Source organism: Triturus cristatus, chromosome 5_2, assembly GCF_964204655.1.
Source record: "Triturus cristatus chromosome 5_2, aTriCri1.1, whole genome shotgun sequence".
NCBI classification, from domain to species: domain Eukaryota; kingdom Metazoa; phylum Chordata; class Amphibia; order Caudata; family Salamandridae; genus Triturus; species Triturus cristatus.
Window position 1 is genome coordinate 1,092,911,757 of NC_140588.1, and position 20,079 is coordinate 1,092,931,835.

Here is a 20,079-nt window from a genome sequence, read left to right on the forward strand (position 1 = left end):
GTATGTGTTACAACATTTACCCCTGCCTCTAATGCCGTACAAAAAATAATTAAGAAAAGATGGAATATTCTTAATAGTGCAGGAAAGCAGTGGGATCCTCCTCTTTTTGCCTTCAAACGGAACAAAAATCTGCGAGATCAACTCGTTCATGCCACTATGCCAACCGCAGAGGGCACGGAACAACAGAGGCTTTGGGATCAACCACGAGTAGTGGGACACTTCACGTGCGGGGGTTGTATTTCATGCAAACTCACTTCTAACACCAAAGAAGTCGACATTGGCACAGATAGACCATGGCAACTCCGCAAGTTTAGCAACTGCAATACTGAGAATGTGGTTTACCTACTAAAATGCCCCTGCCAACTCCAGTACGTTGGCATGACAACCAGAAAGGTCAGGGTACGTATCAATGAACATTGCAGCACCATAAGATGCAAGAAAACAAATACTAAGCTCACACGCCATTTCTTGGAGAAGAACCACAAAGACACTGATCTGCGATGGACAGTCCTAGAGGTCATGAATAAAACCAAGGCTGATCTCTCAAGAGCTCTCCACATCAGAGAACAACGCTGGGTGTTCCGCCTGCGGTCCCACGAAAAGGGACTTAACGACGATATACCATGGCTCCATCTGACTAGATGACCTCTCCACCTACCTACGAACACCTGGGCATCCCTTCCATCATGTGGCAGTTGCCCTCACACACCATTAACACCTCCTGTCCCTCTACCTGCCCACCTTTTGGTTTTTGTTACCTTCATCGCAGGGATCTCCAGCAAATGATCATAGTGACAGGAGTACTTGGGCAACACACTGTACTTCTCATACATTTTTTGAGTGAGACCCTGGCCTTGTCTGGAGCTGACTGACCCTCCATTTACACTGGGATACTTTCCATTATATACAGAGAGCAGCGCAGAGGGCATGGTGTTTACTTTTTCTGTTGCCATCAGCAACCGCCACACCCCCTCACGAATTCTCTTAATCAACGCACTAATCGAACGCTGCATGAATGACCTCTCACCTACTATCAGGGTCCTAGCGGCATACGGCGATAATATCTCCCCTTTCATGCCCCTTCCGACTTGGGACGCGCACACGTGCCTCTGAACTTTCACAACACAAACCCAACCCAACCCCCCCCCCCCCCGGGGCACCTTAGCACGTGTTGCTTTCTTCCTCGGGTTTCACGCCGAACGCGTGCATCGCGTTCCCCGGACAACCTCGGACGCGCACGCCCACACGGGACCGCCTCCCCTGGGCGGATCCCCTGACTCGTTCCTTATTTGGGCACAAGACTCAGCCTGGACGCTCCTATAGGCCCGCACAATCGGCCATTACACAACCAGGCACTGCACTGCATGCGCCGCCACTACGATTATTCCGGACCCCGGATGCACCGCACCAGGAACTGCCGCACAGCCGTGATCACTCCAGGCTGTTTCCTATTTTTCCATTAAGCACGCTATTTAAACTCGCCTTGCGGTCTCACTCCCAAATTCGGGCGGACGAGGAGCAACACCGTAGGCTGAACACGGGACACCCTGCCTCAGATAGTAAGAGTATGAATGGTGGTTTCGCGCTGTTTTAACCCCTTTGTGGGTTTATTGTGGAATGATTGTGGTTCCATCCTGATTCCAGGTTTTGCAAGGGTCCACGTTCTGGGCATTTTCAGTTTGCTGACTATGACTTTATCCTTCTTCTCTCCCTGTAGACTGAACAGGAGTGTCTCCTCCTTTATCCCCCCATGTGGCAAGTAGTCTTTCTTACTAGGGTAAGCCTCATGAGAGCACTTTTGACTCTCAAACATGTTTGTGTACTCACGTAGAGTGGCACATGTCACGTGATTAGTCACTCACTTTAAGATTATTACGCATGCGTTTATCTTGATGCTTATGTTTTCACCTTTGACCTTTCTTCTACAGTTGTGTATACAGATACATTTGTTTGTTTTGATTTTTTTCTATAGGCTTTACAGTTGGAAGCCATCTAGGTAGTGGAGTGTGGCCTTCGCCACACCTGCGCAGTGGTATTCTCTTGCCACGAGTTGGTAAGAACGGAGCCCTCTTCTTGTAAACCTAGGTCCTGATGAATGCCCTGGACCCGCTCGGGCCAAGAAGGCAGAAACATGTCGACCTAACACTAGACGGCTAGGGGACACCTAAAATACCCCATCTGCCGCTATTTGTTTTTAGCATCATATAGTTACTGATCACATTAAAAATATTTTTTAGTAACTATAATGATTTTTAACTTCACGTTCTACCCCATGGGCCCCCACTCTTTAGTTTAGAAGTGCATCCCTGTCTCCAGGTGTATGCCCGCCCTCCATCAAACGAAGGTTTTGGAGGGCGAGGACTGGCCGATGATGAAGCATGACACCAGGTGGTGTGTGAGGCCAGTCCGTTACTTTTTGTGAGATGTCCACACTTAACTCACAACTGTAGTAAGGTCACATCACACTAGGAGCAGCTTCTTGTGGTCAAAAATGATTATATCCTTCCCTGTCCGACTTCTCCTGCTCCCACCACGGCCGACTCGCCTCCAGAAGATATTGGCGGCTTCCATAACATTAGAGAGAGAGCGGCCCAGCGCTTTCAAATTCCGATGCCCTCGCATCAGCAAGACTGCTTCCTTTATGACTTTAAGGAACCCTTTAAGAAGTCCGTACGAGCAATACCAATGATAGACTACATTTGGGAACAGGGAGTTAAAATTATGCAACATCCTTCCTCTGTCCCCCCAGTGTTACCACGCCTGGATAAGAAATATAAAGCGCCGGACACAGCTCCGGTTTGTCTCACGGGCCACCCGAAGCCGGATTCGGTCATTACGCAGGCCGCACAGAGGTCGTCAAGCAACCCGGCTGCTCTATTGACAGCTCCACCGGATAAGGAGGGCAGGCGCTTAGACACCATTGGCAAACGGTTCTCCTCCATGTCGGCCTTGACGGTGAGGGCCTCTAACGCCCTGGCTCTTTTGGGGCGTTATAATCGCCAAATGTGGGCGGACATTGCACCATACATGGCAGATCTGCCAGAGGAGTCCAAAGAAGATGCAAAAAAGATCTTGCTTGAGGGAGAAAGATCGGCCTCGGAAATAATTGACTGTGCAATGGATATTGCTTCTACTGGCTTCCGGCAATTAGCGGGCGCAGCAGTTCTCCGACGCCAGGCTTGGCTCAAGGCAACCTCCTTCAGACCGGAGGTTCAGACTAAGGTGTTGGACATGCCTTACGATGGCCAACTTCTTTTTGGCACCCACATTGAGGCGTTACAGGGGATTAAAAAAGACACGGATACTGCCAGAGCGTTGGGTGCTTTGCAATTCCGGAACCCTTCCTTTCGGGGCCCCGGGGGAAGAGGTCAATCCTCTGGTAGGGGAGAATTCCACCAACGTTCTTCATTCTCCTCCTCCCAGCAACACCGGCCGCAATATCAACAGCGCAACAATCCACATACACAAAGTCCTCCTTTCGTTGTAAAGGTGGACGGCAAAAGGGAACCTCCAGACGCCAATGACTTACAACTACGGCCGGCCTCCACCTTCTCGCCACCCTCCAAGATTGGCGGCAAAATTTCCCACTTTCTCCAAAATTGGCGAAGAATAACTACGGACCGTTGGGTCCTACAATTAGTACAATTCGGCCATTCCCTGGAGTTTATACAAATCCCTCCTCCCACCCCTCCCCGCCCAACACTTCACAAAAACCTACGTCTGTTACTCTTGGAGGTGAAGACTATGCTCCAAAAAGGAGCTATAGAGCGAGTTCCCACAAATCAACGGGGAAAAGGGTTCTACTCCCGCTTATCCAGTATTGGGGTATCTTTCATAGATTCACATGCCTGAATCATTCCCCGTCGCCGAGGCGGGAGTCCCACGGTAAATACAAAAGTAGTGCCAAGAGTAAATAATAGTAGTAGGCTAAAAGAAAAAGCCTAAGGCCCAAGTCTTAGTAGCCTATCTACATCATTATAGTAAAAAGAACCAAAGATTGGTCCCAGCCAATCAGCTGCCAGCACCCTCCAGAACCTTCCCAGCAGAGGCAGTTCTCCTCAGATTTTCACCGCACGTCGTGTGTGAAGGGAGTCTCCCTGAGCTCTGCTCAGTTTCTTCAGCTATTACTACTTTTTGGATCATCCAAGATCATACTTCATTTCTCTGATCCTATTAAGGCAGTAATATGGCAGAGTGGCAGGAAACAAGGTAATAGACTACGAAATATGTCTAACCTTTCCTCAATAACTCTCACGTTCTGAGAGATGAGGCTATTATTGGGACTACAGAGACTTTCATCTGTCACTTCTGATAAGAACGAGGATTCCTTCACTTCATAGGAGAGGTCAAAGGGAGAAGTCGCGCCAGGAGCCTCCAGAGGGCGCGCAAAAAAGCCATAAAGACCTACCTTGAGTCTTGATAGGCACTTCTCACAGAGAGAGGCAAGTGGGAAAAACTTCCTCAGAGGCTGATCTTACAACTCCCTTTTCATCCCTACATCAGGGAAATCTGTTTAACCTGACATTAAGGAGTCTAATACAAAACTCCATGTCTAATATTACTGCCTCACCAATATTGACCTCATCTACGATGGCCTCGTCTATGATGGGCCTCCTATGATGGTCGTCTACGATGGTCATCTACGACTGCCTCATCTACTACGGTTGTCTACGACGGCCTCATCTACGACGGTCGTCTACGACGGCTTCATCTACGAGGGTCGTCTACGACGGCCTCGTCTACGACGGTCGTCTACGACGGCCTCATCTACGACGGTCGTCTACGACGGCCTCATCTACGACGGTCGTCTACGACGGCCTCATCTACGACGGTCGTCTACGACGGCCTCATCTACGACAGTCGTCTACGATGGCCTCATCTACGACGGTCGTCGTCGACGACTGTCTCATCTACGATGGCCGTCGACGATGGCCTCATCTACGTCAGTCGTCGACGATGGCCTCATCTACGACAGTCGTCGACGACCGCCTCATCTACGACGGTCGTCGACGACGGCCTCATCTACGACGGTCGTCGACGATGGCCTCATCTATGATGGTCTCACCCACGAAGGCCTCCTCTACAATGAGATTGCCCAGGACAGCCTCATCTTGAAGAAAAACTCATCATACGATTGCCTCATCTAGGACTGCCTCATTTACGGATGGCCTCACCTATGATTACCTCATCTATGATGGTATTGTCTATGACCATTGTCTACGACAGCCTCATCATGTATGGATGGCATCATCTACAAATGGCCTCATCTACAAATGGCCTCATCTACGAATGGCCTCATCTACGAATGGCCTCATCTACGAATGGCCTCATCTACGAATGGCCTCATCTACGAATGGCCTCATCTACGAATGGCCTCATCTACGAATGGCCTCATCTACGGATGGCCTCATCTACGGATGGCCTCATCTACGGATGGCCTCATCTACGGATGGCTTCACCTATGATTGCCTCATCTATGATGGCATTGTCTATGACGGTCGTCTACGACAGCCTCATCTATGATGGTTGTTCAGGACGGTCATCTATGACGACGGCCTCGTCTGCAATAACCTCGCCTACATACCCATGTCTACGACAGCAAAGTCTACGATGAGATCGTCTACGATGGCCTCATTTATGACTGCATCCTGTACATAATTTAATACAGCGGGCAAGAACTAGACTTCTACTGCCAGTTAGTCGAACAGACAGAATGTTTCCTTTATGATTTCAAAGAAGAGTCCAGGAAGATCTCGAATGTGGTACCTATACTAGACTACTTCTATTCCAGCAGTGTTTCCGCGCATAGAAAAGAAATACTGTGCACCTGCTAAAAGCCCATACTGTCTAATGGGTCACCCTCGGCCAGCTTCAATAATTTTACAGGCCGCCCAACAGTGATCTAAAATCCCGCAACGCCTATCACCACACAAGGAAGGACGTCGTCTGGACCTTATAGGCAAAAAATTCTCTACCATGGCAGCGGCCTCTATTAGAGCTGCCAATCCTCTTGCCATAATCGGCTGTTATGACTGTCTAATGTGGTCAGACATGGCGAGTCTCATTGACCTCATTCCTGAGGACCGAAGGCAGAAAGCAAGAAAGATTCTGTTGGAAGGAGAACGTGCCGCATCGGAAACTATAGATGCGCCTTGGACATAGTGATCACCAACTTCCGTCAGCTAGCAGGGGCTGCAGTGTTTGGACACCAGGGATGGCTTAAAGCCACTACTTTCAAACCTGAGGGGCAATCAAAGATTCTAGACATGGCCCATGATGAAGAGGATTTTGGTTTGGTGAACATATTGCTGAAACCCTCTTAGCTATAAAAATTAACATGGATACTGCAGGATCATTAGGCACCCTTTAATACGGGTGCAGATCTTTTGGAGGAGCGAGAGAACGTGGTTTATTCGTCAAGAGGAGGATACCAAAACCAGCAGAATAGGCAGTATCAATCTCAGTACAGCCTTACAGCCAGACATCATACCGTCAATAGTCTACGGCTAGTTTCTCCCGTCAGGGTGGTCAAAAGAGATCGCAGTATCAAGGCCAAGACGCTAACAGGAAGCAGTGATCTCCATAGGGCACCAACCATTTTACCCTTCTTGACCCATGGGCCAGAAGATATCAGCTTTGTTCACAAGTGGCAGGAAATTACATCAGACCAATGGGTTCTAGACCTAGTAACCAATGGCCACACCCTGGAATTCATCAAACAGCCACCTATTACTCTGCCCAGGGGTCCCCCTCGTCGTCATGAGATTTTGAGTTGTTTAAACAAAGGGGATTTTATGGCTTCTCTGGATATGGAAAATGCGTATTTCCACATACCTACCCACCCCAAACATCACAAATATCTTCGCTTTCAAGTGCCTTGCGCCCATTATCAGTTCAAAGGGCTCCTGTTTGGGCTGAAATTGGCACCAAGAACCTTCACGAAGTGCTTGGCACCAGAGGCAGCAGCATTGCGATCTCGAGGAATGCAAGTGTTCCCTTATCTAGACGATTGGCTGCTCAAAGGTCCTTCAGAACATGAAACCAAGATTGCCACAGCAGAATGTATCCATCTCTTCTCTTCTCTGAGGCTCTTTCTCAACAACAGCAAATCAGTTACGTCCTCCAAGTCATGTTTTTTCTCGGAGCAAGGTTACACACGGTCCAATGCAACGCATTCTTGTCACTTGGTCGCCAACTGCATCTTCAAAAATTGGCAAGGTTAATTTGAAAAAAACCAAAAAAAAAAGAAAAGGCCAGTTTCAGTCCGAATGTTCGCTTCGCTCCTGAGGATGTGCTCTTCAACGATACATCTCATAACCTTGGTACGGCTCAAAATGCGACCTCTTCAGGAGGAACCGCAACTTCAATGGCAACAAGCCATGGATTTGTTTGACGATACCATCAAGGTCACGCCGCACATGATAAATTCTCTACATTGGTGGTCGCAGACAGAGAATCTAACCCAGGGTCTCACGTTCCTACAGACCATTCCAGATTTCGTTTTAACGACCGATACCTCCATGGAAGGATGGGGAGGTCATCTGCAGGATTTGATCTCAAAGATAAAAACAACAGCAGATCAACAGGCTGAGCGTCGCACTGTTTTGCTGTTTTCTCCAAGCATTCCTCCCGAGCATTAAGGGTTCGTCGGTGCTAGTCCGGACTGGCAATACCATCAGCATGTATTATATCAACAAACAAGGAGGATAAAAATCAGCTATGCTCTCGCAAGAAGCTTAGGAATTGTGGGAATAGGTCACTTTCCATGAGATGCCCTGAGAGCCAAACACATCAGGGGTCTCCTCAATACCCTGACGGACACGCTGAGCACGTCTCAGTCGGACGGTTAGGAGTGGAAAAGGAACAGGTAAACACAGTGTTCCAAGCTTGGGGTAAGCCAGCCCTGGACCTATTCACAACAAGAGAGAACAAAGAATGTCAATATGATACCAGCAGGTTCCCTCAACAGGGATCAGGGATTGGTGTGTACGCTTTTCCCCAATACCATTGATTCCGAAGGTGCTCCGCAAGATGAAGCTGGAAGGTTGCCGTCTAATTCTGATTGCACCCCATTGGCCAAGACAACATTGCTTCCAGGAACTTCTACTATTGTCTCAAGGTAAACCCATTTGCCTACTGCTGACGCCTATGATGTTGTCAAGGGTCGGAGGCCAAGTGGTTCATCCGGACCCACAGTCACTGCACTTGCATGCATGGCTCCTGATTTCTTAGAGTTCAAGGACCTCAACATTTCACAAGACTGTCGTGAAATATTGGCCAAATCTCGTGCCCAAAGCACAATTAAAAAACGTATCGCTTCAAATGGAACCGATTTTGCTGTTGGTGTGAGGCAAATAATATTCACTCAATTCAAGCTACTGCAGAACAAGTTCTCCATTATCTGCTTTCTCTAGCCAAGTCTGGGCTTACTTTTTCACCGGTCAAAGTACATCTTGCTGCACTTTCTAGATTCATGAAATGCTCAAAATTCCCTCATCTCTGCTCGCCTTTACTTATCAAACAGTTTATGAAAGGAATCTTCCGAGCCTTCTCTCCAGTGCGAGCACCCCTCCAGAGTGGGAACTCAACACTGTGCTAGTGCAGTTAATGAGGCGTCCATTTGAGCCTATCCATAAAGCTGATCTCAAATTCCTCACTTGGAAGGTTGCCCATTTACGGGCTCTTACCTCGGCAAGAAGGGTTAGTGAAATCCAAGCTTTCACTATAAATGAACCCCCTTTTACATCTTGCTCGGGACTATGTAACCCTTCAAACAAATCCCAGGTTCTTTCCTAAGGTACCATAAAATTTCACTTGAACAAACCGGTAAGATTAAAAACATTCTTTCCGGATCCATCCACTCCAGCTGAAAGAACATTACACTTGCTGGATGTTACACACTGTTTTAAACTCTACCTACAGAAAACTAAGGATATCAGACGATCCAACCAGCTGTTTGTGGCGAATGGTCAAGCAACTCTTGGAGATGCTGTAACAAAGCGGAACAATAGCCAGATGGCTGGCATCTTCTATTCATTTCTGCCATGACAAGGCTAACAGACCTTTGCAGAGGAAAGTCAAAGCTCATGCAACAAGAACAGTATCGATGTCGACAGTTTGTTTGCTGGAGTAACTCCGGAAAATATGTCGTGCTGCGACATGTAAAAGTGTCCACACGTCGACAAAGCAACACTGTCTTCAATTTTCGCATCAAGATGATGCAGCGGTTGGACAAACTGTTCTATGCCATCTCTTTCATTAAGACCAGACTCAGATACTTTGCCCTTTTATGTATTATTCGATTCTTTAATATTCATGCAAATGTACAGATTTATATATCTGCAAGATTTTAAATATTTGTATATATATATATATATATAGTAGCTAATACTTGGATATAGCTTGGTTTCCTTTAAGACTACTCTTTTAAAAAAAGAGAGAAAGAAAGATGTGTTTTTTCAAGCACTGAGGATGCTATTTGGGAGTTTATGAACCAGTGTCTCCCACCATCCGCAAACAACAGTATATGGTTATACTGCTTACTACTCTGATTCAGGCATGTGAATCTATGAAAGATACCCCAATACTGGATAAGAAAACTAGTTACTTACCTGTAACTACAGTTATCCAGTATTGGTATCTTTCATAGATTCACATGCACCCACCCTCCTCCCCGGCTAGTCAGTTCTTACTTCTCACTTGTGCTAGGAAAATCTGAGGAGAACTGCCTCTGCTGGGAAGGTTCTGGAGGGTGCTGGCAGCTGATTGGCTGGGACCAATCTTTGGTTCTTTTTACTATAATGATGTAGATAGGCTACTAAGACTTGGGCCTTAGGCTTTTTCTTTTAGCCTACTACTATTATTTACTCTTGCCACTACTTTTGTATTTACCGTGGGACTCCCGCCTCGGTGACGGGGAATGATTCAGGCATGTGAATCTATGAAAGATACCAATACTGGATAACTGTAGTTACAGGTAAGTAACTAGTTTTCTTCTTCCTTATCAGGAAAAAGGAGAAGAAATGGAGGCCGATATTGGACTTACGGAATCTGAACAACTATCTAAAACAATCGTTTCGTATGGTCACCATTCAGGAGGTATTACATCTGCTCAATGCGAACGACTATATGGTGTCGTTAGACCTGCAAGACGCCTATTTCCATATTCCAATACATCGCAACCACAAGAAATTCGTTTCGTGGTGGCTGGCAGACATTACCAGTTCCGGGTTCTGCCGTTTGGCCTCAAATCGGCACCCCGCATTTTTACCAAATGTCTAGCTCCAGTGGCGGCCTACCTACGCCATCACCATCATCAGGTCTTTCCCTATCTAGACGACTGGCTAGTCAAGTCTCCATCTCTTCAGGGCGCGTCCAGGTCTTCAAACGCCTGTCTAACGCTCTTCGATTCACTAGGCCTAACGCTCAAACGAGAGAAGTCCGTCCTTCAGCCGTCTCAGCGCATGAACTTTCTGGGCGCTACTCTGGACACTGTACTGCGGAAAGCTTTTCCATCGAAGGAACGGAAGGACAAGCTGCAGGCTTTAGCTCTCAGGATAATGTCCGAAAGGACGCTGTCAGTGCGTCTCTTCAAATCCCTTCTCGGGATGATGTCTTCTTGCATTCTCTTGGTCCCGCATTGTCGTCTCCATATGCGACCCCTTCAAGAAGAACTGTCGGATCAATGGGTACAGTGTACAGGATCCTTCGACGACATCATCCAAGTCACACTTGTGATCAGGAAGGCCTTACGATGGTGGGTGTCTCCCCAGAACCTTTCAAAAGGCTTGCCTTTCTTGCTTCCTGCAGCACCCCACATAATCACCACGGATGCTTCCCTGGAGGGCTGGGGAGCCTTCCTTCAGGAGCTTCAGATCAGCGGGAAATGGTCCCCTACAGAGAGGGCACTCCATATCAACCTCCTGGAGCTGCGCGCCGTCTACCTGGCTCTGGTGGCTTTCCTCCCAAGAATCAAGAACTCCATGGTGCTTGTCAGAACAGACAACACAACGACAATGCACTATTTGAACAAGCAGGGAGGAACACGCTCGCTGACACTCTCTCGAGAATCACAAAAAATTTGGAGTTGGCTACTCACTCACATCTCTCATGTTGGCAGATTCCCTCAGCAGACGGCAGTCAACTTGCCACGAGTGGGAACTGGACCAACAAGTCCTCAACAGCATCTTCGATCAATGGGGCACCCCTTCTCTGGACCTATTCGCCACCAAGATCAACGCCAAATGCCAACACTTTGCAAGCTGGCATCCCCAACAAGGGTCTCTGGGGAATGCCTTTTCGATAGCATGGTGCAACGTCTTTGCGTACGCCGTTCCGCCGTTTCCCCTAATTCCCAGGGTGTAACGGAAGATGAAAGCGGAGCCCTGCACTCTGATATTGATAGCCCCAGCTTGGCCACGTCAGCACTGGTTCACGGAGCTTCACATCCTCTCCCTGGAACCTCCAGTCAAACTGCACCCATTTCCATCTCTGCTAATGCTGCACAATCAACAGGTTCAGCATCCGGATCCAGCGTCTCAAGTTATCGGCATGGCTCCTGAGTACAGAGAATTCCAGGGCTTAGACATTCCTCCGGATTGCAGACAAATCCTAGCTCGAGCGGATAGCACCAACAAGACATATTCACTGAAGTGGAAACGATTCTGCATATGGTGCAAGACAAACGGGTTGCACCCTCTTTCTTCAATCCCGGAGCAGATTTTACCATATCTCCTGCATCTCGCAAAATCCGGTCTAGCTCATGCCTCCATCAAAGTACACCTAGCGGCGATATCCCGCTTTCGGAGGTCCTCTACAGGTCCATCTTTGTGGTCTCAGACTTATCAAACAATTTCTTAAAGGGCTGTTTCGAACTTTTCCTCCAGTGAAGCCTGTACCACCGGCTTGGCATCTTAACACGGTTTTGGCTCAGCTGATGAAACACCCGTTTGAGCCAATCCACAGAGCAGATATTAAGTATGTCTCCTGGAAGCTTGCACTCCTGCTGGCCCTTACCTCGGCAAGACGGGTTGGAGAACTACAGGCGTTCTCAATCGAGGACCCTTTCATTCAGTTCAAAAGCGACAGGGTCATTCTTCGGACGAATCCGAAGTTTATCCCTAAGGTTCCGACCCAGTTCCACCTCAATGAACCTATCATACTACGTTCATTCTTCCCGAATCCACACACAGGGGCAGAAACGGCTCTTCATTCATTAGATATTAAGCGCTGCCTCAAGTTTTACATTGAAAGGACTAAAACATTTCGGAAGTCTAATCAACTTTTTGTGGCATACAGTAGGCCTAGAAAAGGACTACCGCTCACCAAGCAGAGCATTTCCCGATGGATCTCTTCAGCCATAACCTTCTGTCACCAACAGGCAGAACGTCCACTGCAATCAGCAGTTCGTGCCCATTCTACAAGGGCGATGTCTACTTCCATGGCACTGTTTGCAGGAGTGTCCATGGTGGATATTTGTAGAGCGGCCACATGGAAGACGCCGCATACATTCACCAGGCATTACTGCCTGGACACGGAGATCATGAAGGATGCTGCAGTGGGGCAAGCTGTACTCCGTCATCTATTTCAATAGAGGTGAGCCCTTTCCTTTTTCATCCCACCATCCTGGTCTCTTTACGCACATTTCACACTGTTATGTTGGCATTACCTGGTTTATGATTCTTTGATACTTTATCTTTCACATGGATATGTTATTATCTAGTGACTGTATATTTTCTGTGCCTGCCGAAATGTGCTTTGTATTGCTTACTATTCTGATTCAGGCATGTGAATCTATGAAAGATACCCTAATACTGGATAAGGAACGCGTTACTTACCTGTAACTGCGGTTATCCAGTATTGGTATCTTTCATAGATTCACATGCAACCCACCCACCTCCCCTGGAAGGGCTCTCTTGGATCTATCAGTGATACAACTACTTAGCACTGTGCTTACTAAAATCTGGTTCTAGAGGGTGGTGCTAGCTGATTGGCTACTGGCCAAACTTTGGTCCTTTTTACATAAGGACGTGGATAGCTTTCTAAGCTAGGGCCCTTTGGGGCCTGTTACTCTATATGTCTTCTAGATATTGCTTTGTTATTTACCGGTGACTCCCATCCCGACGACGGGGAATGATTCAGGCATGTGAATCTATGAAAGATACCAATACTGGATAACCGCAGTTACAGGTAAGTAACGCGTTCCTTCTTGGTGCGCAAAAAGGACAAGAAATGGAGGCCGATTCTAGATTTGAGAAGTCTCAACAAATTCTTAAAGAAACCATCATTTCGCATGGTTACCATTCAAGAAGTGCTCCAACTTCTTAATGCAAACGACTTCATGGTATCTTTGGATCTTCAAGATGCCTACTTCCATATACCTAGCCACAGGAATCACAAAATTTGAGGTTCACTGTGGCAGGCAGACATTACCAATTCCGTGTCCTGCCCTTCAGACTCGAGTCAGCCCCTCGCATCTTCACGAAGTGCCTTTCTCCAGTGGCTGCATACCTCAGGCAGCAACGTCACCAAGTTTTTCCCCCATCTCGATGACTGGCCTCGTCAAGGCACCTTCTCTGGACGGCGCAAGCAGATCTTCCAACACCTGTCTGCAGCTTTTCAGTCGCTTGGTACTCACTCTCAATCCAGACAAATCCGCCCTGCAACCATCTCAACGGATAACTTTTCTGGGTGCTATTCTCCATACATACCAGAGGAAAGCTTTCCCGTCACCAGAGCGACAGTGCTAACTTCACTTGGTGAGCCGCATAAAACCCAGGAAGTTTCTCACAGTGCGCCTGTTCAAATCTCTTCTTGGGATGTCATCCTGTATTCTACTGGTTCCCTACTGTCGCCTCCACATGCGCCATCTCCAGGAGTCACTATCCAATCAGTGTATTCAAGCCGAAGGATCCTTCGATGTCGTTCAGGTGACCCCTCAGATGGTCACTGCTCCGCAGTGGTGGACTCGTCCACGGAATCTTTCTCAAGGCCTGCCTTTCTTGCTTCAAGCCTCTCTACAAATGATCACAACGGATGCGTCCCTAGAGGGTTGGGGAACATTCCTCCAGGAACTTCGGATCAGCGGAAAGTGGTTTCCTTCCGAACGGAAACTTCACATAAACCTCCTCCAGCTACGGGCTGTTTATCTGGCCCTCCTGGCGTTCTTTCCCAGGATCAAAGGTTCTCTGGTGCTTGTCCAGATGGACAATACTATAACAGTGCACTACCTGAACAAGCAGGGGTGTTCTCGTTCAATGCCACTCTTCGTGAATCTCAAAAGATCTGGAACTGGTTACTTCAACACTTTTCTCTCACAGCGGGAGTATGTTCCAGGAATAGACAATGTGCTGGCCGATTCACTAAGCAGGCAACAAACATGTCACGAATGGGAATTGAACCAGCAGATTCTCAAAGGCATATTCTCTCAATGGGGCACACCTCTCTTGGACCTATTTGCCACCCAGCACAATGCCAAATGCCATAACTTCGCAAGCTCGGATCCCCAACGGGGATCTCTAGGGAATGCATTTTCGATAGCATGGTTCAACGTCATTGCTTACGCTTTTCCACCGATTCCCCCTGATTCCTAGGGTCCTCAGGAAGTTGAAGGCAGAACCCTGCACGCTAATCCGGATCGCTCCAGCGTGGCCTCGCCAGCATTGGTTCACGGAGCTCAATCTTCTCTCCCTGGAACCGCCAATTCCGTTGAAACCTTTTCCCACTCGCCTCACAATGGACAGGGAACAAGTCTGACATCCGGATCCAGCATCTCTCAAATCATCAGCTTGGCTTCTGAGTTCTGAGAGTTCCATGGCCTAGACATTCCTCCAGACTGCAGGGCGGTTCTGGCTTGGGCTCGAGCCGACCGTACACACAATATATTCCTTGAAATGGAAAAGATTCTGCATCTGGTGTAAGTCTGCGAATATACTCCCTTTCACTTCTTCTCCAGAACAAATATTGCCTTATCTTCTCCATCTGGCGACTTCAGGTCTGGCTCACGCCTCTATTAAGGTTCACCTGGCAGCGATATCCTCTTTCAGAAGGTCTTCTACGGGTCCTTCTCTTTGGTCACATAGACTGATTAAACAATTTCTCAAAGGTCTGTTTAGTTAAGTCTCCACCTCCAACTTGGCAACTCAACATCGTTCTTGCTCAACTTATGAAACACCCTTTTGAGCCGATGCACAGAGCCAACCTCAAGTTTCTCTCTTGGAAAACAGCACTGCTTCTAGCCCTTACGTCTGCAAGGCGAGTAAGCGAACTTCATGCATTCTCAATTCAAGACCCTTTTCTTCAATTCAAACATGATAGGGTTATACTTCGAACTAATCCCAAGTTTGTTCCCAAGGTCCCGTCACTTTCACCTCAATGAGCCTATAGTCTTACGAACCTTTTTTCCGAATCCTCAAACTGCGGCAGAAAGGGCTCTACATTCACTGGATCTTAAACGCTGCCTTAAATTCTACCTTGATAGGACAAAGACGTTCCGCAAATCCAACCAACTCTTTGTGGCTTACAGTCTACCTCGAAAAGGTTTTCCACTCCCTAAACAAGAGTATTTCTCAGTGGATCTCTGCCGCTATTACTTTCCGTCACCAGCAAGCAGACCATCCCTTGCACTCGACAGTTCATGCCCATTCCACTAGGGCGATTTCTACCTCCATGGCACTCTTTGCAGGTGTGTCTATCACAGACCTTTGCAGAACGGCAACATAGACGCCGCATACATTTACAAAGCATTACTGCTTGGATACGGGACTCTTGAAGGATGCTGCAGTGGGACAGGCGGTGTTACGTAGTCTATTTCGATAGAGGTGAGCCTTCTTTTCATCCCACCATCCTTTCCTATACATGCACATGTCTCCATTGTGTTTTCTACTGTTTTCTTTTGATTGCACTTTGTTACTTCTCTGCTTTCTCATTGATATGTTATTATCTGATGAATTTGTGCATTCTTTTCCATCCGAAATGTGCCTATCATTGCTTGCTATTCTGATTCAGGCATGTGAATCTATGAAAGATACCCTAATACTGGATAAGAAATGCGTTACTTATCTGTAACTGCAGTTATCCAGTATTGGTACCTTTCATAGATTCACATGCAACCCACCCACCTCCTCTGGAAGGGCTCACCTGGCTCTGTGATACATCTACTTAGCACTGTGCTTACGAAAATCTGAGGGACTAGAGCTCCTTCCAAGAAGGTTCCAGAGGGTGGTGATAGCTGATTGGTTGTTCTATAGAGTTTGGACCTCATTACAAAAGGACCTGGATATGTTACTAATGTGAGGCCTTTGGCCTATCTCTCTATATGTCTAGTGAGACATTACTTTTCTTATGTACCGGGGACTCCCATCCCGACGACGGGGAATGATTCAGGCATGTGAATCTATGAAAGATACCAATACTGGATAACTGCAGTTACAGGTAAGTAACACATTTCTTACACTGCAAGGTCCACTCGGGCGACTGGGTGCAGGGTGCTTTTGAGCCTTCGGGTGCTCAATGGATGGCAATGGAAAAGCTCAAGGACTAACAAAGGCTGCAAGCTCGGGACGAAGATTCTTCAGGTGTGACCACCACTTCGAGAGGTAAGTTGGGTAGTTGAAGGACAGGTAGGTACCCAGGAGTCTGGCACAGGGGGCCGCCGGGTGCAGGCGTGCCTTTTGCTGTCGGGAAATCTTACCCTCTGTTGATCGCGGTGGGGGGGGGGGGGGGGGGGGGGGGAGTCCCTGGTTCTGAGGCTGCAGGCGTCGTCGGGAGTATCGAGGTGGGTCCTTTGGTGCCGGATTCGGGGTCACAGTCGCCGGGGGGACATCCTCAGGGTCTCTGCCCCCGCCAAGCCTGTGCTCGAGAACACTGTGTGCAGGTTTCACGGTTCCTGGCTGATGCCAGGGGTTAGTAACTTGCTTTGAGCAGAGCCACTGTTCGTGGGAGTCCCAGATGCTCAGTCACAAGGTAGCCAGGTCCTCCAGGGTTTGTGAGGTTGCTGGCCACAGAGGAGGTGCCAGGATTTAGCAGGAGCAGGTTCAAGGGTCGACAGGCCGGTAGGGCTGGGGCTAAAGCAGTTGGTGTCTTCCTCTTGGCAGCTGCACAGCAGGTCTTCTCTTCTTTATCTTCTTTGCTGTTTCGGAATCTCGAATCCAAGTAAGGAACGTTTAGGGTGCCCCTAAATACTAAATTTAGGGGGCGTTACAGGTAGGTAAAGGGCAGGGACCACTGGGTCCCTGCCCTGGGGTGGTTACACCCCCTATCCTGCCACTCTCCTGTGGAAGGGGGCAGTGGCCTAGTCCTGATTGGGCAGGGCTCCCCATCTTCAAGATGGCGAGAGCCCAGGGACGTGCCTCACCTTGCCTCCCCCACCTGAGGGGTGGGGTTGGCAAAGGCTGGCACACCCCCTGTCCTTCCTTGGGGTTTACGGCCAGTCTTCCTGCCAGATTGGGGGTTGAGAACCGGTAGGGGCCAGTTGCTGGGTACAGCAAGTGGCCTGGAGAAGCTCACAAAGACGGCATGCCTTTGAAGCTTCCCCTGCCCATCCTGGGGGAGGAGACCTAGCACCTCGCCCAGAATGTGCATTGTTGCAGACCCAGGAGAGCGGATGGCTCTCTACCCAGGGGTCCAGCAACATGTCTGCTGTGTGGCAGCCCCTCAGACCAGACGTGGATTGTGGGTTAGGTTCTGGGGGCATCTCTAAGATGCCCTCTGTCGTGCATTGTACATTAAATCCTGCACTGGCATCAGTGCGGGTTTAATGTGCTGAGGAGTTTGATACAAAACTCCTCAGTCTTCAGTGAAGCCATCATGGTGCTGTGGAGTTCGTGTTGACGATCTCCCAGCACCATATACTCTTAAATGGCAGCACTGCGCTTACAGTGGCCAGGAATGGACCTGGGCTCCTGCTCCTGTGCCCCCACCACTGGCATAGGGCACCCAGCTTGAGGGGTGGCTGATGTATTCCAGGGCAGTGTATGTTGTGGGCATGGCACACAGGGATGTGTGCTATGTCGACTGTTTTGTTCTGTACCCAGACACTCGGGCTGCAAGGGCAGTGTGTTTGTTAGTGTACAGGGCCTCTAAGGGTGGCACAATAAATGCTGCAGCCCTTAGAGGCCTTCCCTGGTCACAAGGCCCTGGGTACCTAGGGTATCATTTACCAGGGGCTGACATGTGGCCTTGGTTTGCCAATTTGGGTTTTAGGGAAGGAACATAGGCCCTGGGCACCTGATTGGCAGGACATTCAGCAAAAAGTGGGGGCATACCATGCAAGAAAGTTGGCACTTTCTCATAGCAACTATGCAGAAAGAGGGCACTTTCTCACAACAACCATGCAGAAAGAGGGCACTTTCTCACAGAGGTAAAGTTTGATAGCATCTTACTCGCTATTTGTGTATGTTTCTCAGTATTCTGGTGATTCAAGACGTCCCTGTAAGAAACTGGCTCTATATACACTGCACCAAAATGAGGTATGGTGTGTATAGCGTCCAAGAGTCCCCAAAGGTAGGCAGAGGTTAAAGTTAGATACAACCTTACTCTCTAATCGTGGTAGCTTGGTCGAGCAGTAAGGCAGTATCAGAGGACCTTGTTAAGCATTTTATGTACACACTGTCAGCAAATGACTCAAGGACTGAACTTCAAAATAAAGTAACTAAAAGAATATTTTTATACAAAAACATTTGGTCTGGAGTGTGTACAACAAATGCTTAACACTGTCCTCTGATACTGCCTTACTGCTTGACCACACTACCACATATAGAGTGAGGTGCTATCCAACTTTACCTATGCCTACCTTTGGGGATCCACTGGACTCTGTGCACACTATACCTCACTTTGGTATAGTATATACAGAGCCAGCTTCCTACTGTATGTTCTAATGATATGATCTCTGTTAGATATGATCTCTCTTCTCCTACAACTGCTCTTCTTGCCTGAATATCCTTGGGGGATATTTATGTAGTGGCAACGACGAGAACAACTCATGCCTTGAATCCAAAGTGGAACCACCAGTGAGACAGGTACTGCTTCGAAGCCAGCCCGACTGAGCTTAATTGAAGTATTCTATTCTGTGAAAGTTACCTTTGATGAAGAACCATATTGATGAGTAGGTAATGTTTTTCATAATGCTGGGAAATTCTGTCTTTCATATTTAGTTCAACTCTGCACTGAACGGGCAAAATGATTTAGGAGTGCACTTCTGGCTCTCTGCATTTTCTTTTACTCAATTTGTAATTCTGTACTGTAACCAGATCCAATTTATATTGTATTTGTTTTGTTTAACTGTAGGTGTTCTGTTATGCCCTCAGTCCTGATGATGGTACCAATTTTCGAGTGAAGGTCATGGCTGAAGCCAACCATTTCACTGACCTATCGCAGGTGAGGTTCTCCACATTTCTTTAGTTATCGTTCTGTAAATAAGCAGTGTTGTTGAGGAGTGATGCAACATAGTTTGTGGAGTACAGTTGTGAAGAATTGTGTACTACAGTCAGTTGTAGATGTTGGGATACTGGGTTTTGCAGCGTGAATCTTTTCTGGATTCACATGCTGTGCATTATTCCGCCATCTAGTGGTAAGGTCTAGAAGTGTCTCTAAAAATGTTTGTCCTTCTATTTGTTTGTTATTGTTGTTGACGTACCTCTGTTTGGTACATCTTGTGAAGTCATTGTTCTTCCTCTGGAAGCTCCCACCTTTGGTTACCATCGGCAGATTTCTTTCCGCTGTTGGGTCTGGCTATATGCAGGAGTATATCCATTGACGGGAAGAATAAAGTAATCGAGGACTGAAACCTACTCGGAGTAGTAGTCAGCGAAGCAAGGTCTGGGAGCAGACCAAGGTATTTTCAACGAAGAACATGGAAATTGCACGTTGTGGTTGGGGGCTGTACTCGGTGATGGAGAGAACACCATTCCAGTTCTGCAAGGACTGCCATCACAAGTTCGCAACAAAGGACCATGGTCCAACAGCCAATTTGCAATGTCTGCCTTCTGGTGGACTATTGCGGTGAAGATTGTAATGTCTGTGTATTTATTGTGCTGAAGACCCTGAGGGTAAGATAATGACACAGTAGCTCACCATACCATG

At 47.9% G+C, this 20,079-nt stretch overlaps 1 protein-coding gene across 4 annotated transcripts in view; it reads left to right on the forward strand.

Moving 5' to 3' along the window:
- OGT (O-linked N-acetylglucosamine (GlcNAc) transferase) overlaps positions 1 to 20,079 on the forward strand; it is a 668,897-nt gene that overhangs the window by 406,816 nt on the left and 242,002 nt on the right. For all 4 annotated transcript variants that reach the window (XM_085608464.1, XM_085608465.1, XM_085608463.1 and 1 more), the window contains exon 14: positions 19,285 to 19,374. In XM_085608464.1, the coding sequence (XP_085464590.1) occupies positions 19,285 to 19,374 (90 nt within the window). The remainder of the gene's footprint in view (positions 1 to 19,284; positions 19,375 to 20,079) is intronic.